Source organism: Rhinatrema bivittatum, chromosome 7 (genome assembly GCF_901001135.1).
Source record: "Rhinatrema bivittatum chromosome 7, aRhiBiv1.1, whole genome shotgun sequence".
NCBI classification, from domain to species: Eukaryota; Metazoa; Chordata; class Amphibia; order Gymnophiona; family Rhinatrematidae; genus Rhinatrema; species Rhinatrema bivittatum.
Genome location: NC_042621.1, coordinates 219,907,355 through 219,930,477, shown reverse-complemented (window position 1 = coordinate 219,930,477; position 23,123 = coordinate 219,907,355). Strand labels below are relative to the sequence as shown.

Sequence of the window (23,123 nt, the reverse complement as noted above, 5' to 3'; positions counted from 1 at the left end):
CTGGCATGCGCCAAAATGTTAAAAGGCGCCCGCATACGCGTGTGTTTGCTGGTACGCACACAAATACATTTTCCTGAAAAAGGAGCAGGGCACTCCTGGATTTCACAATGAAACTAGCATGTACATATGCGCACTGGGGTCCCCTGCTGCGTAGCTTTACTTCTGCTATGGTCAGCGTGTAAGTCAGAAAACAAAAGAAAAGGTGAGCGGGGTTTTAAAGGTCAGGGTTAACAGGATAAAAGGGAGGCTATTAAACTAGGGGATTTGGAAGTCCTATCCCCTGCCTGGGTGAACTGGTAATTGCATTAGTGTGCATCTCTACTAAAATCCCCCCCACTTACAGTAGAAGCAGCATTTGTGCACATAGGTGTGTGCCTACTTCAAACTGTGCTTATTTTATACCATGTGCGCATTTGTGAGCTTATGTTATAAAATAGCTGTGTCCTTGGGTGTGAGCTGGCAAATGGGCGTATGTGTGCCTGCGCGGCTGTTTAAAAGTTACCACTATAACGTGCTAATATTAAAAAGATAGCAATGTCTAATATTTGTTTTTTAACCAGTCAATACTATATGAATAGATTTTGTAAGTAAACATACTCTAAAACATCCAAAAGGGACAGTGCTACGTGCTGACACAGGAAATGGGTTTGATTCTCAAATTCAGCTTCTGCTCATGAAGGCAGCCAGTGCTGGGGCTGCGGCAGGGTCAGTGGCCCCAGATCAAAGGGTGAGAGACTGTTCCAGTCATTAACAGCGACACCTACTGGTCAAACTCAAGATACATGCATACCAGCTTCTTGACAGTGCTAAAATCTGTAGCCTTGGCCAAAGTCGTATGGGCTAGATGGAAAGAGGGGGAAAAAATGGGTTACAGCAAATGATGATCCATGGTGTCATTTCCTCAGTAGGAGCCGTTTCTGATTCAGATGTAAGCCTAAAAGAGAATGAAATTGCCAGCCAAAGAACATTTTTTTAAAAACTAAGTTGTAAGATTGTGACTTTTATAATAAACTTCTGAAAGCTATGAATAGGCAAAGCTGTGTCCAAAATGAAATATAAGATAGGAGGCTGCCTACTATAAAAAATGAAAGACAGCACCATCATAAAAATATGAAAATGTTTTCTAGCATAGATATTATCCTGCAGTGTTGTTAGCTACATTTGAGTAGGTCTAGATATTAAATGCATTTAGCCCAGTTGTAACAACTAAATAACTGTTTACAAAATAGACATTCAATAAAAACAGATGAAGCCTTCACACAAAGAAATAAAATATTTAAGTGACTCTCTAAGCAGCAATTTGTTTTTGCAAAACCAAATACAGATATGTACATATATACATATACACATCTTAGATTAAGTATCTACAAGTGCTCTTCCTTTACAAAAATACATATATTCCTTGGAGTGGGATAAACTAAGTCTCTAACAATGACTTGGTATTTTTCACTTCAATTTGAATGATTTATAAGGTACACCTGACAACCACAAAACAGGTTTTCTGCAATAAATGTCACCACTTTTGACAAAAAGCTTAAATATTTATATTTTAACAAAAAAATAAGCAACAAAAATTACCACATATTCTGAAGTCAATTTTTTTTTTCTTTTTAGAGATGTTACAGTATATCAAAAATTGGCTGACAATTACTACAGCTGAAAGGAAGCATTAGAACACTGCTACTACCACTGCAAGTCTTATCATTAGTTTGATTACATCTTATTTAAGGACACTTGGACCACCTAACCTCTCCATCAAAATTAAAAGGAATGTCAAATTGAATGTTAATCGCATTTTTATGAGGTCTGAATACAATGTTTCAATATTCACTAATTTATGATACATAAAAAATAATCAAAGTAATGGTTGTATTATATTTATTGGATAAAACATGAAGGATCACATAAATAAGACGATCAAATTCTCCTATCAAATCCACAGTGAGTGGAAGATAAATAAACACTTTTACTGTATTCAAGGTCAAATTTCCAATACTTATTTTGCACTATGCATCCTTCTTAAAGAACTTTGGCAGTACATTTAAATTTAAAATTCCCTTTTTAAAATATTTTTAAAATTGTTTTATTAAAAACTCATTTTCTGGATTTATTTTAGGTTCTTTTCTGTGCAATTTTTTGGCAGCCACTTGTTTTATGTGTTTTTCATGTCAGTAAAAATACAATGCCCATATGCCACAAACTGGGCATTTGAATATAACCATTCAGTGCTCAATCAGTCTTGGAGTACACAGAAATGCTACCTGAAGTTGTCTATTCCTTCATGTATACAGATGATCTAAACAAATTTAATATTGTTGAAATTATAAATCTGAGCAAATTGGCCAGCTACATGTGCAACTTGGGCCATACTTTTCAAACAGGTCCTGAAATCTTTTAATTTGCATTTGTTTGTTTTTATCAGAGGGTAATGCACTGTTTCCACACACTTGAGAAAAGACTTCATTTTTATATATCAATCAAAATTTAAAAAGTCAGTTTTATCAAATATATGAAACCCTGGAAATAATTAGCATCATAGTGCCTGATTTCTTGTGGTAATCTGTTCTTATATGCAATATAAGAAACATACAGCACTGCATATGTCATGTAGTGCTATTGAAATGCTAAGTGGTATAAATAAAATTTGTGTAATTTTGCTAAACAATTTTAAAATTTGGTATCAGACAATAGTTTTTCAATTACTAAAATAAAAGATAACACAAAAATACTATGCAATAGTTTCATAATTTCAAATGTCAAGTTAGAAAAGTAAATGAATTATGCCACACCAAACAAAGTGGAATGGTAAATACTTTATGCTGCTAAAGAATTAAAAGTGATAACATACTAATGTATTTTTGATGATCACAGGCTAGGTATAGCGCAAACACAACTACTGCAGACTCGGTTACTTAGATTTCAATAACTTCAGCCCTTGACTTAGAAGGGTAGCTCAAGCGATAACCAGTATCATTAATCCTGTAGCTAGCTATGGGTGTGTGCAGACCCCTGTACATCATACGTGCACACATTTATATCTGTTCCTTATCAAATGTAAATGCGTGCTTGTAGATTTACATGTATACTTTTGAAAATCTGGTTTCTCTGCCCTTGGAACACTTCTTTGCTTTTGCACACATTTTTATGGTTACAACTCCCAGGCAATTTTCAAAAGCCAATTTACATGCATAAAACCAGATTTTATACATGTAAATCCTTTTGAAAATTCAGCCCATATGTTCTGATACAGCAAGGTCAAATCTGTGCACAAACATAGTACTGTACCAGTATGTAATCTGTGCTTTCTTCCTTTACAGTTTCATATCTGTTAAATACTATTTGCCATATCTAAAACAATACATATACAATCTGCTAAATTGGAATTAGTCATTTTTAATTAATCAAAAAATCTTGCACAATTTATAGAAACAAAACCATTTAATTAAGAACAATCTTTTTGGTGCAGGCATTTCAGTCACTAATCAAGTTTATTGCTAGGGAAGAAAAACAGCTATTATTTTTAGTCTGGTTTCTAGTAGTAAAATTATTAAAGTTTTCTCTATTAGCTAATATTTTATTAATTGAAAAGTCTTTGGTAATAAATGTTTTCCATTTTTTTAAATTAAATAATGGACTTCTGACAATGTATTGATTACAAAAATGGAAAAAATTGTGATTCTAAAATAAATACCAATTGCCTTTGCAGTGAGGCATTAACATTTTGAACAAAGCAATCAGTAAAAATATAATGAAATATAAAGTTTTGGCTTTCCTTTTTAGGAAAAAGGAGAAAGTATGTGCACTATCTTTAACAATTTGTTAAAGATAGTGCACATACTATCTTTTCATGAACATTAAATTACACTATGTTGGTCAACAATGGGTCTAGAATTGAGGTGCATATATGCTATTTTATATTTGCACTCATTCTCTTTAATGGCTATATATGTTGCACATAAGTACACTCACCATTAATCAATAAACTACGCCAATTTGTGTCTTTAGAAAAAGTGAGCCCAAAAGCGCAGAAAAGGAGAACATTTTGATATATCAGTTCCATTGTTTTTTAAGACATAAAACCAATTTGAAATAATTTACTGACTAATGGTGAATACACTGGACCACAACAGAACATATATACTGCACATGGGAAGGCTCTGTATATAAACTGCTGTACATTGTTTCAATTCCACAGAACCTCCTAAAATTCCTCTTAATTTGTATTTTTCCAGAGATAGGGATAGAGGGTCATGTATGTGCGTGCATATGATCACTGTATCTATTTAAGACTGTTGGTTTTCCCTTCAATATGTGACCTTGCTACACAAAAGGAAGGACAGGAAGGAGGCAGGCATCTACAGACTAGTTGGCCTAACATCAGCAGTGGGCAAAACCATGGAAACACTACTAAACAAAAAGAATGTGTAGCCCCTTGAAGCAAGTATTGGAAACCAGGCCACATGGTTTCATAAGTGCCAAAATTGAGTTTATGAACCAACATGAATCATGAAATGGATCATGAAATATAGTAGATAGTTTAGACTATGGGAATTTATATATTCATCTACTATCCAAAGTGGTGGAAAACCAGAGAAATAGTTTCAATCTGGCAGACTGGATAGGCCAATTGGTCTAACTGCCATCATTTTACTATGTACTATCTGGAATTTTAATAATCTAGCACTGTAATCAAATAAAACATCTTTAAGATTATGAATTTTCAGCCTATCTGTAATTTTCTAGTCAACTATATTAAAATAAACTAATGCAGCTAGTTCGAACTAACTGTAGTTGTCAGAAAGCCTTTGCCATTTTTATCAGCCTCTAGGAAAGCAGTTGACTGAGAAAAATCAGACTAGATGAGACAATCTGAAGTGTAACTACATTAGAGCTGTAGAACAGGGTAATGTTCTATAATAACGAAATCTATGTAATGCTTCCTGGAAGTTTAAATTATACCTGATATGGCAACTTCAATGACAGAGTAAATAATTCCAAATTCCCTAGAATGGTTTCAATATTTTTATTCATGATGACCAGTTTAGAACACTGAAGTGTCTCTTGGGGAACAACGCTTGCTGTTCAAAAACAAGTTCAGCGATTGGCCTGTCTCTGCTTGTTTCAAAATCACCTCTTTTGGCTTCCCCATTTTTTCCTTCCTTCACCGTCTCTCCAACCCAGCCTTTATACCCAGAAGACAAGTACTCTTGTTGGTAAGGAGGACAGTCTCCTTTGACACTAATCTTTAGTTTTGCTTCTTAAGTCAGCAGGGGTTCCAGCAGCCATTTTCTCTCCCCTCAGTGGGAGGCACATCACTAGTATGGGAGTGCCTGACAGGAACTCAAACTCAAGTCTCCTGTACTGCAGTGTGTGCAGTCTGAGTCAAAGGACCACCTCATTAAAATCATCTTTGAACACATTGTTCAGAGAGATCTCAACACAAAGCTCAGGATGCACAATGAGAAAGGAATCGGAGGCATAGATAATAGGAGACCAAATATCTATTTATGTCAGGTAATATTTGATGGTGTCAGTTCCAGGAAGAACACATTCTGGGCTTTGAATTCTAATTTCTCTGTGCAGCCAACATTATGTGTAAAAAATGATTTTAACTAAAATAACGAGAAGAGATAAGCTGGAGATAAACAGCAGTCATACATGGGCTATATTTTTCTTCAGCAAGTTATAATTAGAGAAACTAAGCCCTATTAAATAAATGAGGAAATTAGCATATTTCACATATGTAAAAATCTAATTTATAACTTCTCAGTGAACATCAGAGTGGTTATATCACAAGAATATTGTATATACAATATATTGCATGAAATTTATTACACTACTTAAACACCATATATATAAAGATATTTTATATAAATTACCTATATGGGATAAACAAACCAACCCCTGGATTCATCATTCCGCTATAAATATAGCGGAATGACAAGCCATGGCCAGAAAGGGGCAGGGGGGTGATAGTGAACAGCCAGCCACATCACAGATGTGCATTTTTTGCCCGCCGTGGTTGCAGTCGTGCTGCACACTATCGCCCTCGTAGTGCCAATGAAATAGCTATAAGCTATTTCCGGCACTACTGCGGGCGATAATGACAAAATAATTATCACCCACAGCGCTACAACCCCCTACTTTTCCTAAATCTCGCCCAAACTTGTCCCTGTTCCCTAATTTGAATTTTTAAATCTCGATAACAGCCCATCGCGATTTGATGAATGACAGTTAGGGAGTTAAACAGGAGAACTTACAGCTACAGGATGACTATATCTGGTAATAGGGAACAAAACCACTGTGACTATTAAGTTTCTTTGTGGTTGTTTCAAATAGGTTTTATCCCCCTTCTCTCACCCTTTTGCAAAGGCATCACCCTTTTTCCCTTCCTCCCTCAACCTTTTATTTTACAACTGTAAACAGCTCTGAAAACAAAGACCAGCATTGCAATGCAACAATTTACTATTATATTCAGGCAACATCATCTGTGGTTCAATCTATACAGATCTTAAAAGCTAGTCACAAATGTATTAATTTAGTCCAATAAAAATGTATTGCCCACATTTGTAAGTTTGTTGACCTTTATTTCTAGAATTAAATGCATAATGTATTAATATGAATATATATCTATATAAATGTATAGATATCTACATAGCTAGATATTTATATCTATATATATACACATATATACACACAGACACAGACTAAATCTTCACCAGCTTTTCTGAAAAACTCTCAGTAGATGGAGTCCTAAACAAAAAAACCTTCTTTGCCTGCCTCTTGAAAGGTTTTACTCCATCACTATTAGTCTTGATCTGCACCAATGTATATTTTATTTTATTTTTACTTTAATTATTCAGGCAGAAAACTCCATTCAAGTGTTGAAGCGGATGTACAGGACTGTTTTTCCAGGTATTAAACTCTTTATCTGCTTCTGCAATAGGAGGAAGAGCTCAAAAGTTATTCAGTTCTCCAGCGGAAACATCAGGTAGAAAGAAAAGATGGCGACATCTGTTCATTGGTCAATTGATTCCTGATTTCCCTTTAAAGGAAATACATCCTATATTACTGCAGCAGTTCATTCTCGAATTTATACAAACTTTAGCAAAATAAAAGAAATTTGGTAAGTTAGAAATCTGGTAAGTAACCATTACCAATTGTAAGTTTGGCATCCACTAAAAATCTTTATCACAGAAACTAGATGACCTTTTAAAGTTACTGTGGAATTTCATATAGACAATTAAGATTATTTTATATAATACTGCATTCTAGCATACCAGCATCAGACATACAGTGTTAACCAACTTGTGTGTTTTCATGAATGAGCTATACCTGGGCATATGAGATCTTTAAATGTTGTCAGTGTGGCACAATAATAATTTTTCTACATAAAATATTTTAAAAGTCTGATATCTATGATTTAACACAGCACCCATGTTAAACAGTACTCAACAAATAAATATGAAAAACTACAATACCACAAGAAATAAGTCACTCTGTCATTTTGCTTATGTAATCAACATCAAGAAAAAGAAATTCTTGTAATAAGCAATAAAATTATTCAGTAGATTATAAATCAACAGTTTGTCAGGATTTTGGCATGTTTATAATTTAGCAAAATATTGAATGCAGATGTTTCAGTAGCAGAGTGGCACTTTAATTGCTATAGCAGAAACAAAGATGTGGTTAACAGTTATTAGAAAGAATGTCCTTATTTGCATGCTGAAAATCTGGTTGTGTCCCTTTTGTCTAGGCACATTCATTCACTGTGCAATCTGTCGATGGGTAAAGAAATAGTGCAGGATTCATCTCAGTGGGATCCAGGCCCTTTGGTCTAACCGAAATCAATTCTTGGTCGATATTGCAGTACCATAGGGTAGGACTAAAAAAACAAAACAAAACAAATAGAAAAGCATAAGCAAAGACATGGCTTATCTGGAATATTTAGAAAAAAAAAATTAAAAACAAAAACATATGTTTGCATACAACATCACAACTGTGGGGTAAAATATTGAGACTTATGACATAGCTTATGTACATAAGAACATAAGAATAGTCATACTGTGTCAGACAAAGGGTCCATCAAGCCCAGTATCCCGTTTCCAACAGTGACCAATCCAGTTCACAAGTATATGGCAAAATCCCAAACAGAAACTAGATCTCTTGCTGCGATTGCACAATGATAAGTAGTAGCTATTCCCTAAGTCTAATTGGTTAATAATGGCTTATGGACTTCTTCTCCAGGATCTTGTCCAAAGCGTTTTTAAATTCATCTGCGTTAACTGCCTTAACTATATCCTCCAGCAATGAATTTCAGAGTTTAACTGTGTATTGAGTGAAAAGAATCTTCTCCTATTTCTTTTGAATGTGCTCCTTACTAACTTCATGGAGTGTCCCCTAATCTTTGCATTTTTTGAAACACAAACAGAAAGGAGGGCAGAAAAGGACCAATGGTCCATCCAGTCTGCCCAGCAAGCTTCCCTTGGTAGTATCTGCCACGCTGTGCAGGTTACCCCCATTTATCAGTCAGTTTTGCTTGAGGTGTTTTACTTATGGACTTGGCCATAGAAGCAGTCTTGTATTTTTTCCTTAATGTCTGAGCATCAGTACCCCAGACTGTAAAAAAAAAAAAAAAAAAGTCATGGCTCAAGATGGTTGTCTCTGAATCCAAATTTCTCTTTCCTTTCAGCCCCCAGCCCCCTCCTTCGAAGCAGAGAGTAATGTTGAAGTTGCATCAAAAGCTTCAAGGCTTATTGGTTAAGAGTAGTAATCCCATGCCATCTGTTAAGGGTAGTAACTGTGCAGGTTACCCCCATGCTCATCAGTTCCACAGACTGTAAAGGTCGTGGCCCTCGGTTGCTGACTAAATCCAATTCTCCTTTTCCCCTGCCGCTGAACCAAAGAGCAATGTTGGAGTTGCATCAAAAGTATCAAGGCATATTAGTTAAGGGTATTAACCACCGCACCAGCAAGTTACCCCTATGCACGCTTTCCTTGTTTCCTTTAGGACTTGGCCATAGAAACAGTCCTGTGCTTTTTCCTTTATGTCCACGTAACAGAATCTCAGACCATGGAAGTTGGGACCCTTTGTTGTCATCTGAATCCAATTCCTCTTATCCCCGTATAGTCTAAGAGGGGAGCAATGTTGTAGTAGCATTAAAAGCATCAAAGCATTTTTTTTTTTTTTTTAAGGGTGGTAATTTTCATGCCTTCTGCTAAGGGTAATAACTGCTGAACCAGCAAGATATACCCCTGCATGCTTCTCTCATTTCTTTCATTTTAAAGAGTAAATAACAGATTCACATTTATCCATTCTATTCTACTCAATTTTATAGTCACCTATCATATCCTCCCTCAGCCGTCTCTTCTCCAGCTGTACTTTTTTTTTTAATTTATAGTTTATTATAATTTCCTCATCATTTTACAGAAAAGAAATAAGACATATTGTTTCACATCAACATAATACTAACATAAATACCTAAGTATTCAACCACAATATAATTATGTGAAAACAATAACAATCCCACATAAAGGGGAGCCTCAACTGAACAGTATAAACATAGGAACATTTTCATAATTATTTATGATACTTAGGAGTACACCTACTTTAATAACCAGTATTCTTCCCCAAATTTAGGAGGGTGTTCCTAGCTTATCCACCCTTATCCAAAAGAAAAGATTCCAAATGAGAAGGATCCAGAAACACAAATTTATTTCTTTGAAAAGTAATTAGGCATTTGCACGGAAATTTAAGATAGAAGGTGGTCCCAAGGGATAACACCCTCTGTCTCAATTCTAAAAACTGTTTCCTTCTCAATTGGGTATCCTTGGAAACATCAGGAAATACTTGTATTTTCTGACCACAATACATAATCTCCTTGTTCCTAAAATAATTCTGAAGAACCACATTTTTATCACTTTCCAAACTAAACGTTACTAATAATGTAGCTCTAGTTTGAATATCATCATTAGACGATTCTAGAAAATCAGTTAGATTGGGGCTAGTTGGTACCAATCTATCAATCCCACCCTCAGAACTTGCTACCTCTCTTTTTTTTACTGGTAGATAGTACATCTTTGATATTGTCAATTCTTTAACTATTCCCAAAATTTCTGTTACATATCTCTTAAATAACTCTTGGGCTGACATTAGCCTAATACAGGGAAAATTCAGGAATCTTAGATTGTTTTTCCTTGTAGTGTTTTCCAGACCCTCCAATTTTTTAAAAATCATTAGAGAGTCTTTCATAAATACAGTACTTGTAGTTTGTAGGGTAGACATCTGAGCATTACTTGATTCTCTAGAATTTTCCAATTGTTGAATTCTCTTATTATGGTCCTCCAAGCACTTCCTAGTTTCCAATTCCAAACTGGTGGAATGAGCCATGGAAAGAGAAAGCATTCTTTCCATTTTAGTGACCACCCTCCATACATCAACCAGAGTAATATTGTCCGGTGGTTCTGCATCACTTTCAATCTCAACCATATTACCTATCGGTAACAATCCCCTCTCATTAAGAGCAGAAGCCCCTTCCTGCATACCTGGTGATGTCCCTCTAGCATCTGGCGATTTTAAGGCCATATTTGGGGAATCAGAATTATTGCTGATCCCCTCCTTGCTGGGGGGCATATTGGGGAACTGGTCTATGGCGGGACTAAGAGATGTCCCTGAGGAGAAGGAGATGTCCGGAATATCCTCCCTGGTGGGTTGACTTACCCTCCTCGTTAGATGTTGATCCATTGGTCCGGATACAGCTCCTCGCACTGGAGTAGAGGCTGCCGTCTTCACCTTCCTTTTCTTTCCCATTCAATCAGCACAATATATAACTCGATTCAAGAGCCAGGAAAGCAGGAAACGAAAAATGCTCCCAGGGGTGCGCCCCTTTGGCGCGCCGGCGGCTGCGCGCCGCTGTCCTCAGGTTTAAATTGAGGCTGCGGATGATGTCATCAGGTGAGCAGGGGCTGTTCGGGGAACCTCCGATACTCGTCCCTCTAAGCCGTTTCAGCTGCAGACGCGCTAGTTCTTGTTTCGCGTCCCTCCTCGTACTGGCTCCCAGCTTACCACCGCCGTCCTCAGGTTTAAATTGAGGCTGCGGATGATGTCATCAGGTGAGCAGGGGCTGTTCGGGGAACCTCCGATACTCGTCCCTCTAAGCTGTTTCAGCTGCAGACACGCTAGTTCTTGTTTCGCGTCCCTCCTCGTACTGGCTCCCAGCTTACCACCGCCGTCCTCAGGTTTAAATTGAGGCTGCGGATGATGTCATCAGGTGAGCAGGGGCTGTTCGGGGAACCTCCGATACTCGTCCCTCTAAGCCGTTTCAGCTGCAGACGCGCTAGTTCTTGTTTCGCGTCCCTCCTCGTACTGGCTCCCCCGTCCCTCCTCGTACTGGCTCCCCCTCCAGCTGTACTTTGCTGAGTATCTATATATCCCTGCTATGGAGTGCATAAAGGGACTATACATAGAAAAAGTATGTGCAGAAGCAATTTCATGCATACTTGAAAGAGGCATTCCTAGGTACTGAGTTAGGGCAGGGAAACATTTACGCACTTACTTTCTAAGACTAAAAGTAAAGGGTGTGTGTGTCAAGATGGCGCCCTGAGCAGATGTGGTGCTCTAGCTCCTGAGATTTCCTGGCTATTTCTTCTTAATTTGCTTATTCACCTTTCTTTGTGGCTATGGACAAGAGGAAAGGTGCGGTGAGAAGTTTTCCTTTTGTGGCAACAGCCCGGCAAATCACCATACCGGAGTACTCACCCATTCTGCTTCTGCCGGTATCCGAGTTCGACTTGGCTGGCTCTGGGGCTGCTGATCTGTCAACGGCTGAAGTTTCACTAAGCCCCGAAGACTACTTGATGTTGTGGCCCCCAGGTGCTGCTGCACGTGTAGTGGTTGAGATGCCAGAATGTAAACGAGGTTCTAGCGATGTCACTGCATTATTGGTCGGTGCCTGCCTGTCCCCTGCTGTGAGTGAAATAAAGCGAGATGCAGTGGAGATTTGTCATCGACCCTGGGGGCCAGTGAGACATGCTAGCGGTGCGGATGTTGAGATCTTGGCATTGGGTGATGTTCCTCTGCTGCATGGGTCCTTGGGTGCTGGATCACAGGAGGTCCAAGAAGTTATCTCCTCCCTCCAAGTTAGAACTACATTGTCTAAACCTTCTACAGTGATGATGGATAGCCTTTGGTCTGCAATGGCTACCATTGAGCAATCTGTTTCCTCATTGGTTACTATAACTCTTGACATTCATTCCAAATTCCAAAATCAAGACCAGCATTTATCATCTTGCAAAAATAGTGTTTCTAATTTGAAGGCCTGTGTTTCCCAGATTAACGAGATGGTCCCAAGAAACAAAGCGGAAGCCGATCCAAGATGGCTAGCAGCAATGAACACGAAGAAAAGGATCAGTAAAAAATACTTTATTGGATCTTGCCAGATTCTGGCCAAGTTTCGCTCTTCTAGGAGCTGCCTCAGGGGCTTGTCAGCCACGTCTATTGGCTCTTCTACAATCACACTATTTTCTGTATGATTCACAAGGTATTGTGTATTGAGAATACATTCATTGCTAGGTTAAGTTGCAAGAAAGTCTTTTTTAATTTCTAGCAGTAATATCACTTCAGCATTGGTGTTTATTATCGACAGCAGGACTGCAGTGTGTCGTGGAGTCTGGAAACGAATGTATTCTCAATACACAATATCTTGTGAATCATACAGAAAATAGTGTGATTGTGGAAGAGCCAACAGACGTGGCTGGCAAGCCCCTGAGGCAGCTCCTAGAAGAGCGAAACTCGGCCAGAGTCGGGCAAGATCCAATAAAGTCTTTTTTACCGATCCTTTTCTTTGTGTTCATTGCTGCTAGCCAGATTAATGAGATACAGGTTAAACAAATTACAGATTTAACATCGGTTTCACGAAGGGTTGAATTTACATGTTTTAAATTTTCCTCACACGCCAATGATTTCTCCTATTGAGATGTGCAAATCATATATGAAGGATGTGTTGCAAGTTTCAGAACCAGCGCTGCCTCCTAGCCAAAAAATTTTGTATTTACCATCTGTTAAGAAGAATTTGGATAGAGAAGTACAGAACACTCCTCTTGATTTAACTGATTTTTTGGAAAATTCAGGAACAAAGGCCTTTTTCCAGAGCTAATTTGTTGGTTTCTTTTGTATTTTTCCAGGATAGAAACCATATTCTTCATCTTTTTTCATTATTGTGAGGTCTTATTTAAAGAGGAAAAAATGTAGATGTTTCCTGATCTAGCAAAGGCACTGCAGGAGTGAAGGAAGAAATTTTTGGCCTTGAGATCAGAGGTCACTTCTTTGGGAGCCACCTGTATAGTCCGACAGCTTTGTGAAATGTTTTGTGGTCTTGAATGCTATTAGATATATGTTTTAATCCTAGTGCATTAGGCTTGTTATGAAATGGCAGTTTCTGCTCTGGGTTTTGCCATGATTTGCTGTGCATGCTTTTTTTTTTTTTTTTTTTTTTTAGGTCTTTGCCCTAATGATCTTTTTCTTTCCCCCATTATTTGAGGTCTTTTTGTGGTTCTACAAATTAGTCTTTTCTTCTGTTTTAAACTTTTTCTGTATGTAATTACTAAGTTTGTATAACCTATTTTGCTTTCAAATATGTATATATATATATTTGATTAAATTCAAATAAAAATAATGTTAAAAATCAAATCAAAAGTAAGAACATAAAATGTATGTGTGAACATTTATTTACACCTGCACCAATGGAGGTCTGTGTGTCATGCAGGAGTTTGCACATATCTGTTAATTTTCAAAGCTGGCTTGCGTGTGTTAAGTCCACTTTGCATATTATGGCTGAAGTCCATGTGCACTTTTGTACATATGGGGGTAGATTTTATAAATTTACGCAAGCACGTACTTTTGTTTGCGCACCAGGCGCGAACAAAAGTATGCTGGATTTTATAAGATACGCATGTAGCCGCGCGTATCTTATAAAATCCGGAGTCGGCGTGCGCAAGAGGGTGCACATTTGTGCAACTTGCGCGCGCCGAGTCCGGCGCACGCTGCCTGTTCCCTCCGAGGCCGCTCCGAAATCGGAGCAGCCTCGGAGGGAACTTTCTTTCCATGCCCCCGCACCTTCCCCTCCCTTCCCCTACCTAACCCATCCCCTCCGGCCCTATCTAAACCCCCCCCCCCCCCCCACCTTTGTTGGCAGATTTACGCCTGCTTTCAGCAGGCGTAAATCTGCGCGCGCCAGTGGGCTGCTGACGCGCCATCACCCGACCCGGGGGCTGGTCCGGAGGCCTCGACCACGCCCCCGGTGCCGCACCTGACTTTGTAGCTTGACCACTCGTTCCTTGGTGAGAAATACCTTGCCCTGCCTCGTGCCGAACAGCGCTCCCAGAAAAATCCAGGAACTGGGTCGGAGCCAAACGACTCTTGGCAAGGTTGACCACCCATCCGAGAGATCACAAGAGCTGGAGGACTCTGGTGACCGCCGTCTGACACTGCATCTCGGACTTCGCCTGAATCATCCAATCGTCCAAGTAGGGATGCACCAGGAAGCCCTCTTGTCGGAGCTGTGCCGCCACCACCACCATGGTGAACGTGCGAGGAGCTGTGGTGAGGCCGAAAGGGAGAGCTCGGAACTGATAGTGCTTGCCCAGAATGCAGAACCTGAGGAACCTCTGGTAAAATGGTTGGATGCCGATATGGAGATATGCTTCCGTGAGATCCAGAGAGGCCAGAAACTCGCCTGGCCGAACCGAGGCGACCACCGACCGAATCGTCTCCATTTTGAAGTGCGGTATCCGAAGGCACCGGTTGACACTCTTCAAGTCCAATATTGGTCTGAATGTCCCCTCCTTTTTGGGGACTATGAAGTAAATGGAGTATCGGCCCTGGCGCTGTTGTTCTGGAGGAACCGAAATTATTGCCCCCAAGTCCTGCAGACATTGCAGCGTTCCCTGCACCGCCACTCGCTTCTCCCGGTAATCGCAGGGCGAGACGAGGAACTTGTCTGCAGGAGTCTGTACAAAATCTAAAGCGTAACCTTGACTTATCACGGAGAGGACCCACTGGTCCGACATTATTCTGGTCCATTCCTCGAAGAACAGGGCCAATCTGGCTCCCACGTTTGGCACTGGGAGAGGAACCTGTCGAGAGGAATGGACCGAACAAATTTCATTGTGAACTCTTAGCCCCCGTCCCCGCTGGAGGGCCACCTTGTTTCCCGAATCTTCTGCCACGAAAAGACTGAGACCAAGACGGCTGTCGGGACGAGCTTGGACGGTAAGAAGACCCAGAAGACCTCGCTGGCAGAGACTTCCTGTTCCCCCGAAACCTAGACGTATTGGAAAACGAACCCCGAGGCCGAGGCCTGTCCTCCAGAAGTTTATAAGCCTTATTCTCTCCGAGGGATTGCATCATATCATTCAACTCCTTGCCAAACAATAACTTCCCTTTGAACGGAAATGAGCCAAGATGGGCCTTGGAAGAACCATCCCCCGCCCAGTTGCGAAGCCAAAGGAGCCGGTGCACGGAGACCACGGATCTGGCTGATGTGCGTAAAAGGTCATACAGCGCGTCAGCGCTGTAAGCGATCACCGCCTCCAGGCGACCCGCTTGAGCAGCTTCTTCTTCTGAAAGGCCGGCATTGGCCTGGAGTTGCTGAGCCCAGCAAAGGCCCGCCCGCAGGGCAAAATTACTACATATCGCTGTCCGGACACCCAGAGTCGAAACCTCAAAGACCTTCTTCAGCTGAAGCTCCAGCTTCCTATCCTGTAAGTCCTTAAGGGCTGTAGCTCCTGTCACTGGAATCGTGGACCTCTTTGTCATGGCCGACACCACTGCATCCACCTTAGCTAGTCGGAGAAGCTCCAAGGCGTCCTCTGGAAGGGGATATAGCTTGTCCATGGCCTTGCTAACCTTCAGGCCCAAATCCGGATTGTCCCATTCCCGGAAGAGCAGATCCGTCGCCGAGAAGTGGAATGGAAAAGCCACCATGGGCCCCCTGAGGCCCAACAAAACCGGATCCATTTTGGCTCCCAGACGGGACTCCACCGGCGGGCCGTCTATGCCGAGCTCCTAAAAGAATGGCCGGGATAAGCGGTGCCAATTCATCCTTCTTAAAAAGATGCACCACCTTCGGGTCGTCCCCTTCCACCGCTGGAGCTCCTTTGCTGGTACCTGGCTGAGCTGGTACCTCCACATCCCCGTCATCGGCCCCCCCCCCCCCCAGGGGCCTCACCTGGGGATCCGTCTCATCCTGAGACGTGGACTCCGTGTCCGACTCTTGAGGGGCGGACCGCAACTGTCGCTTATCTTTTGGCGGGTCCGAGTCCCTCCAGGACCTGTTCCTTCTCTGGCACTTCTGGGCCTTTCGCTGCAGCCCCAGTCCCCCCAGAGTCAACTTCTTCCCTGCCTTCTTAGCTTTAAACACTTTGTGCATCAGCAGCACAAAGTCGGAAGAAAAGGAGGAATCCAAAGAAGAGGAAGCCTCCCCCGGGCTATCCTCCTGCAAGGGAGAGGCAGCTCCCCCCCGGGGCACCCCCCCCTCCCGGGCGGCAGCTGCTGTGGAGAGAGCGCGGGAGGCAGCGGTCCATCCCCCAGCGCCGACCGCGTGGCCTCCCTGACGGAGCCTAAAATGGCCGCCATTCCCGCGCTGAGCGGGAACGGGTCCACACTCGGTCTGGCGCGTGACTGCGACTGCGGCACCCGAATCCGCCCCCCCCGACCGGGATCGGATGTCCCTTCACCGCCCAGCGCACAACCTGAACACAGCCTGTCGCACGAGAGCCGCACGCGCGGCACGAAGACCCCCGAGGCATCTCTTCTCTTTCGCCGGCTACAACCAAGAGGCACGGAAAGAAAATACAGGCAACAGACAAAAAAAGAACCGCGAACGAGGCAGCAGAGAGTCGGCGTGCACAAACAAAAACTTTTTTTTTTACACTTGCCGGCTGCTGTCCCTGGTACTGGACTCCTGCACCAGTGAGGGGTGAGTGAACCGGGCTCCCCGGTGTCACCCCCGACACTACTAACCAGAAGGGGCCGGGTCCTCAACCCTTAGCAGTGGCCTCGACCAGGGGGGGGGATGGTCCCCTCAGAACCTTCCACCCCCCTGGGAGGCTCTCTTGATGAGGGACTGTCTTCTTCGGTTTTTTTTTTTTTTTTTTTTTTTAAAGAAAATAACACCAAGAAACAAGATCCTGCTGAAAACTAAACTAACTACAAAACTTCCCCACAAGGGATCCCAGAGGCTGTGGACTTTGCACCTGTACCATCTGCTGGAGACAGAGTAAGACTGAGAGGCTGTGGGTGGCACCCTGCTATATGTGGCAGAGCCCATCAAATCTTGCTCTGTCTCCATCTGCTGGTGCGGAGGCAAAACCCAGGTGTCTGGACTGATCTGGGTACATACAGGGAATTATGAATTAGAACCCAAGGTGCTCTAGTACATTAGAAACTGGTTCCAAATAAGCTGGATGTCCAAAGGAGCAGGAGGAAACTACAAACTGACACCAGAGTAGGAAGAAGCAGTGCCTACCACAAGACTTTTTCTCCCAGCTCCCGCAGCAGATTAACTCATTCTGTTCACAAGAAACAATCAGCTGTGAGAGGCAGAGAAGCAGCTCAGCAGGGCTTCCTCTCCATCTCCCATGGCCAATATGAGCCAGAGAAAACAAGAAAGGCAGCAGCAAAGGAGGGAATCTGATGCTGCTCTTTCTGCCTGCTCCTCTCATCTGCCAGGGACTCTGCATATAAACTAGCTTTGGCTGCAGAGGCCTGTATGCACTGCCCTCCCTACTTCAAGTACCTCTACTCCTGCTTTGGCATCAGAACCATTTTCTCTTCCTGCCTTTCCTGCTGGCACCAGCACCATATTCCCTTCCCTTTCCTCTCACCCCGTCGTGGTATCAACACCTCTTTCTTCCCAGCACTTTTGGTATCACATTCCTCTCGGCATGGCCTCCAGCTGGCAAGATGAATACAGTAAGGAGTGAATCTTACCTGTTGTTGCTGACACTGTCTTCTATGACAAATCCCCTCTAAAGTTGAAACTACATGGGACCAATGGGTCTTGCAAGACTATGGGGCTCTGTGCAATTCTGACTTCAGAAGGAAGCCAGAAAAAGAACAGGCAACAGCAGTAGGTAAGAAGTACTGCTCACTGACTCCCCCTGCTGATGGTAGGCAATGGTGAGTCAAGGGTAGAGCAGGAGCGAACAAGACATTGCTGCTGGCAGTGGTGGCTGTAACCTGCCCCCATCTTTCCTCTGCAGATGGCCAAAGATTTTGCAGAATGCCAGTTTCCTCCGTGGAACACTAGTATGCCATGGCACAACAGTTGGGAATCCCTGGACTACCTCCATACTGTCAAAGTTCTTTCGCAGTACATTTTATGCCTGGTGGAACACATTCTGCTCAGCAGGAAATTTAAATAGTTCGTAAGAAAAATATTTAACAAAATAATATCTTCTACTTCAGTAAACTACATTTAATATTTCTCATGGAAAACAACTGTGACAAACTTATCAAATAATAACACATTTTGATGTTCAACCCCACAAAATTCAGTATGTTTAAATATCATTGGGCACCCACTGCAAGGTTTGTCGGCATTTAGTAAGTATGATAGGAAGAATCAGCTCTGACATGACAGATTTAATATCTTATGCAACTTTTATGATATTAAAAGCGCATCACCCATGAGATCAGTCTAACAATAGCAATTCAGACAATATTTTCTGATAGCACAATGAAGGTGATGTGCATTCTAGTCAAAATAAGTTCAAATTTATACACAAACAAACATTTCGTGCCTTGCTAAACCTGTTTAACCTTTTATATCCGTAAAAATTAAAATATTAAATTAAAACAATGGTCTGCTACCAGTTCGAATCCCGAATCATGCTTTCTGTTCTTTCAGCTAACAGGAGCTGGGGCTGGGATGATGCAGAGTCGGTGTTCACAGCCTCCAAAGGGGAGAGAGACAGTAAGTCCTGCAGGGAGATACCTGGTGGCTGCACACAAGACCCATGATTGTAAGGCTCCAGAAGGAGGCCCTGGCCAAAGATCATCACTGCAATGACCAAACTAGGCAGGTTATTTTTTTAGGGTGGGGAAAGAGAGGAAAACAAAGGGGGAAAAAATTTCCTGGGTAGCTGTGAATGAAGGCTTATAGCACCTGATCCCAGCCCTGGTTCTGATAGAGATGGAGGCCCAAAGGAGCAAAAAGAAACTACTGGGTCAACACAAAAAACCCCCACAATGATCTGCTAAATTCACAACATGTAAATATTACTTGTGCCCACTTCTTCACTTATCTCATACCACCATTCCCTTCTCTCCTTTCTAGGTTTCCCAGGTATTCTCTTCCCCCCCCCACCCCAGGATAATTGTCGGTGCCCCAGGCAAGTGTGATTGGTGCCCCCTGCCCTCTCTCCCTGTGGCACTTACCCTCTCTCTCCAGCTGGTTGCATGTATCCTATTGCCTGCCAACACACTGAGCAGCTTGGACCGCTTTTGACCAGCTTGGGGGAGGCAAAGGCATGTCTAGGGGGAGGAGGGTGATACAGAAGGGGGCCTGGCATTGTATAGCTCACCTCTCTTTCCTCTGGCACAACTCCTACCCACCCCCCAGGCCTGGTGGCCTGAGCTACAACCTGTCTTTGCCAGCCCTGCCCACCCCCATCATCAATTTGGTCTACCCCTACACTCTCCTCACCCAAAACTTTTCTTGAGACAGCAGTATATACTCTCACTAAAGTTTCTTGAAACAAAAGGGAATAATTGTTACAAAGATTAAATTTCAAAATGTCTTTTAGGGTGTTATGTATTTATACGTACGGTTGTGGGTGACTCTGATAAGAGTTTTGTCTTGAGAGCAGTTTGGGTGAGAGACATGTGGAGTGAAGCCAAGTTGTTCTGACACTGAAACTGTGAAGTAGACAAAGCTCTGATCAGAAAAATAACAAACACAACTGCATATATAAATGATAGAGATCTACAAAATCATGAAAGGACTCGAGCGGGCAAATGTGAAACTTATTTACGCTTTCGGATAATACAAGGACTAGGAGGCACTCCATGAAATTAGAAAGTAGCACATTTAAAACAAATAAAAAAAAATTCTTTTTCACTCAAAGCACAATTAAGCTCTGGAATTCATTGCTAGAGGATGTGGTTAAGGCAGCTAGTGTAGCTGGGTTTAAAAAAAGGTTAGGATAAGTTCCTGAAGAAGCAGCCCATAAACTGCTATTAATTTATAGGAAATAACCACTGCTTGTTGCTGGCATTAGTAACATGGGATCTATTTAATGTTTGGGTACTTGCCAGGAACTTTTGACTTGGATTGGCCACTGCTGGAGACAGGATGCTGGGTTTGATGGACTCTTGGTCGACCCAATATGGCATTTATTTAATCTTATGTTCTTGACTGAAAAACGGAAAATGTTTTAAAATTGGTAAAATGAACAACCCATAATTTCTGGTTTTATTTTTTGTAATATGAAGGCTCCCCATCCACTCCCACATATAGTTAAGCTTTTTCTCACCTACAAATGCCTTCACTCTGCAGCTCCTCACTCTTATCTCTCTCTACACCCTTCCTCGTGCACTCCGCTTATTGAATAAGTCACTCCTATCTGTGCCCTTCTCCTCTACTACCAATTCCAGACTCTGTGCTTTCCACCTGGCTACACTGTGTGCTTGGAACAGTCTTCCTGAACTGGTGCATCACGCTCCTTTTCTTGCCATGTTTAAATCCCATTTAAAGACCCACCTTTTTGAAACCGCTTTTAAATCTTGACTAACTTTCTTTTCTTTTAACCAAGTCTCTTGTCCTGTATGTTTGTCTTATTAGACTGAAAGCTCTATTGAGCAGGGACTGTCTTTTTTGTACAATGCTGCTTTTGTTGTGTAGTGCTATAGAAATGTTTAGTAGTAGTAGTAATTTATAAACTTGGAGGGATTTGTGGCATGGATATAATTAGCTGATGACTAGTTTAGAAAATAATGTACATTCAACTATTACATGTACAGAACTACTGCCTTAATCACTCAAAAGCATTAGGGACTGTAGATCAATTACCAGTGTTTTATGCACCTATTGATGCATATTCTTCTTAAAATTACAAATGAAATAGAGAAGTAATTTAATTTATTCTGAAAATTATATGCAGAGTTTAAACAGAACATAGAAAAGAATGAATCCAGCCTTGAAACTTCACAAATACAGGTGGCCCCAGAGATTTTGACTCTTCTCCAGCAGTAGTAGAAAGAATGCTTGCCTTGAACCTTACTTCCATTTACAGAAGTGATCTCCAAGTATCAGATACCTCATGATAATTCTCTAGCAACACTTTGACCAATCTTCTACTATTACAGAAAGGATACTACATCAAGATATATTTGGGTCATTAACACTTATGACATTTAAACGAACATTAAAAGAAAATTATTCCTTACCTGCTAATTTTCGTTCCTGTAGTACCATGGATCAGTCCAGACAGTGGGTTATATCCCCCGACCAGCAGATGGAGTCAGAACAGAGTTTGAGAGCGTCAGCATATAGAGTAGTGCACCCTCTGCTGGAGCTCAGTATTACGTATAGCAAAGCCCAAAAGCAAAACACAACATTTTGGATCCAGATCCGTCCCCAAAAAGGAACAGAGAAAGATATAAGTAAACAAACGGTCAATGGGACCACCAACAGTCAACTTGTGAGGAGCTGTGAACAGTAACAATAATCAGAGACAAACAGAATGAAAGTTACCTGGAAGAATCCGAGCAGGACCTAATGAAACCCCTAGTGGCGGGCGTCTGGACTGATCCATGGTACTACAGGAACGAAAATTAGCAGGTAAGGAATAATTTTCTTTTCCCTGTACGTACCTGGATCAGTCCAGACAGTGGGATGTACCCAAGCTTCCCTAAACCGGGTGGGGTCCTGAGAGACTTGCTCGGAGAACTTGATCGCCAAAAGAACCCGTGTACTGAGGCGCCAGGTGTAGTCTGTAATGTCTGGAAAAAGTGTGCAACGACTTCCACGTCGCCGCACGGCAGATTTCCTGGGAGGAAACGGAGCGAGATTCCGCCCAGGACGCCGCTTGGGATCGCGTGGAATGAGCCGACATGCTGCGAGGCGGCACCTGCCCCGCCGCAATGTAAGCCGATGAGATGGCGTCCTTTATCCAGCGCGCAATAGTCGTCTTGGATGCCTGAGAACCTCTCCTCGGTCCTGACCAGAGGACAAACAAATGATCGGATACCCGGAAGTCATTGGTAACCTCCAGGTAACGGAGCAGCACACGCTTGACGTCCAGGAGCCGGAGAGACCGGGGTTCCTCTGGAGCGAACGCTGGAAGCTCCACCGTTTGATTGACGTGGAAGACCGAGACCACCTTTGGTAGGAAGGATGGCACCGTACGAAGGGAAACCCCGGAGTCGGAGAAACGCAGATAAGGTTCCCGGCAGGACAAGGCTTGGAGCTCTGAGATCCAGCGAGCAGAAGAGATGGCTACCAGGAAAACCGTCTTGAGGGTCAGGGTCCTTGAGGGAGGACCCCCTCAGGGGTTCAAAAGGAGGGCCCGACAGCGTTCGCAGCACCAAGTTGAGGCTCCAAGAAGGGAAAGGATCCCTGACCGGTGGCCGTAGGTGTTTGGCACCCTTCAGAAAACGTGCGATATCCGGCTGAAGGGGTAGAGAGCAGTCCTTCTGTACCAAGACATTCAAGGCCGCCACCTGAACCCGGAGCGAATTATAGGCGAGACCTTTATCCAGACCATCCTGTAGGAAATGAAGGATCAGCGGGACAGTCGCCTCCATGGTTTAGACCCCGCGGTCGGAGCACCAGGCTTCGAAGACCTTCCAAACTCGAACGTAAGCGACGGAGGTCGAAGGCTTGCGGGAACGAAGCATCGTTGAGATCACTGTCTCCGGGTAGCCTCTGTGGCGGAGACGGCGTCGTTCAAAAGCCAGGCCGCAAGACAGAAGAGTTCTGCCTGCTCAAAAAATACCGGCCCCTGACGCAGAAGATGAGGAAGATGGGACAGGCGAAGTGGGCCGTCCACCGTCATCTGAAGTAGATCTGAGAACCATGGCCGACGGGGCCATTCCGGGGTGACGAGAATTACAGTCCCTC

General features: G+C 42.4%; 1 protein-coding gene across 6 annotated transcripts in view; it reads right to left on the bottom strand.

Annotated features, from left to right (window-relative positions):
* Positions 1–1,861: 1,861 nt before the first annotated feature.
* PCGF5 (polycomb group ring finger 5) overlaps positions 1,862–23,123 on the bottom strand; it is a 295,109-nt gene continuing 273,847 nt past the window's right edge. For 5 of the 6 annotated variants that reach the window (XM_029609855.1, XM_029609854.1, XM_029609857.1 and 2 more), the window contains 2 exons: positions 19,829–19,918; positions 1,862–7,885 (listed from right to left, as the gene is read on the bottom strand). In XM_029609855.1, coding sequence (XP_029465715.1) covers positions 7,838–7,885; positions 19,829–19,918 — 138 coding nt within the window. In that variant the 3' untranslated portion in view covers positions 1,862–7,837. The remainder of the gene's footprint in view (positions 7,886–19,828; positions 19,919–23,123) is intronic. The other variant, XM_029609859.1, reaches the window with a different exon arrangement.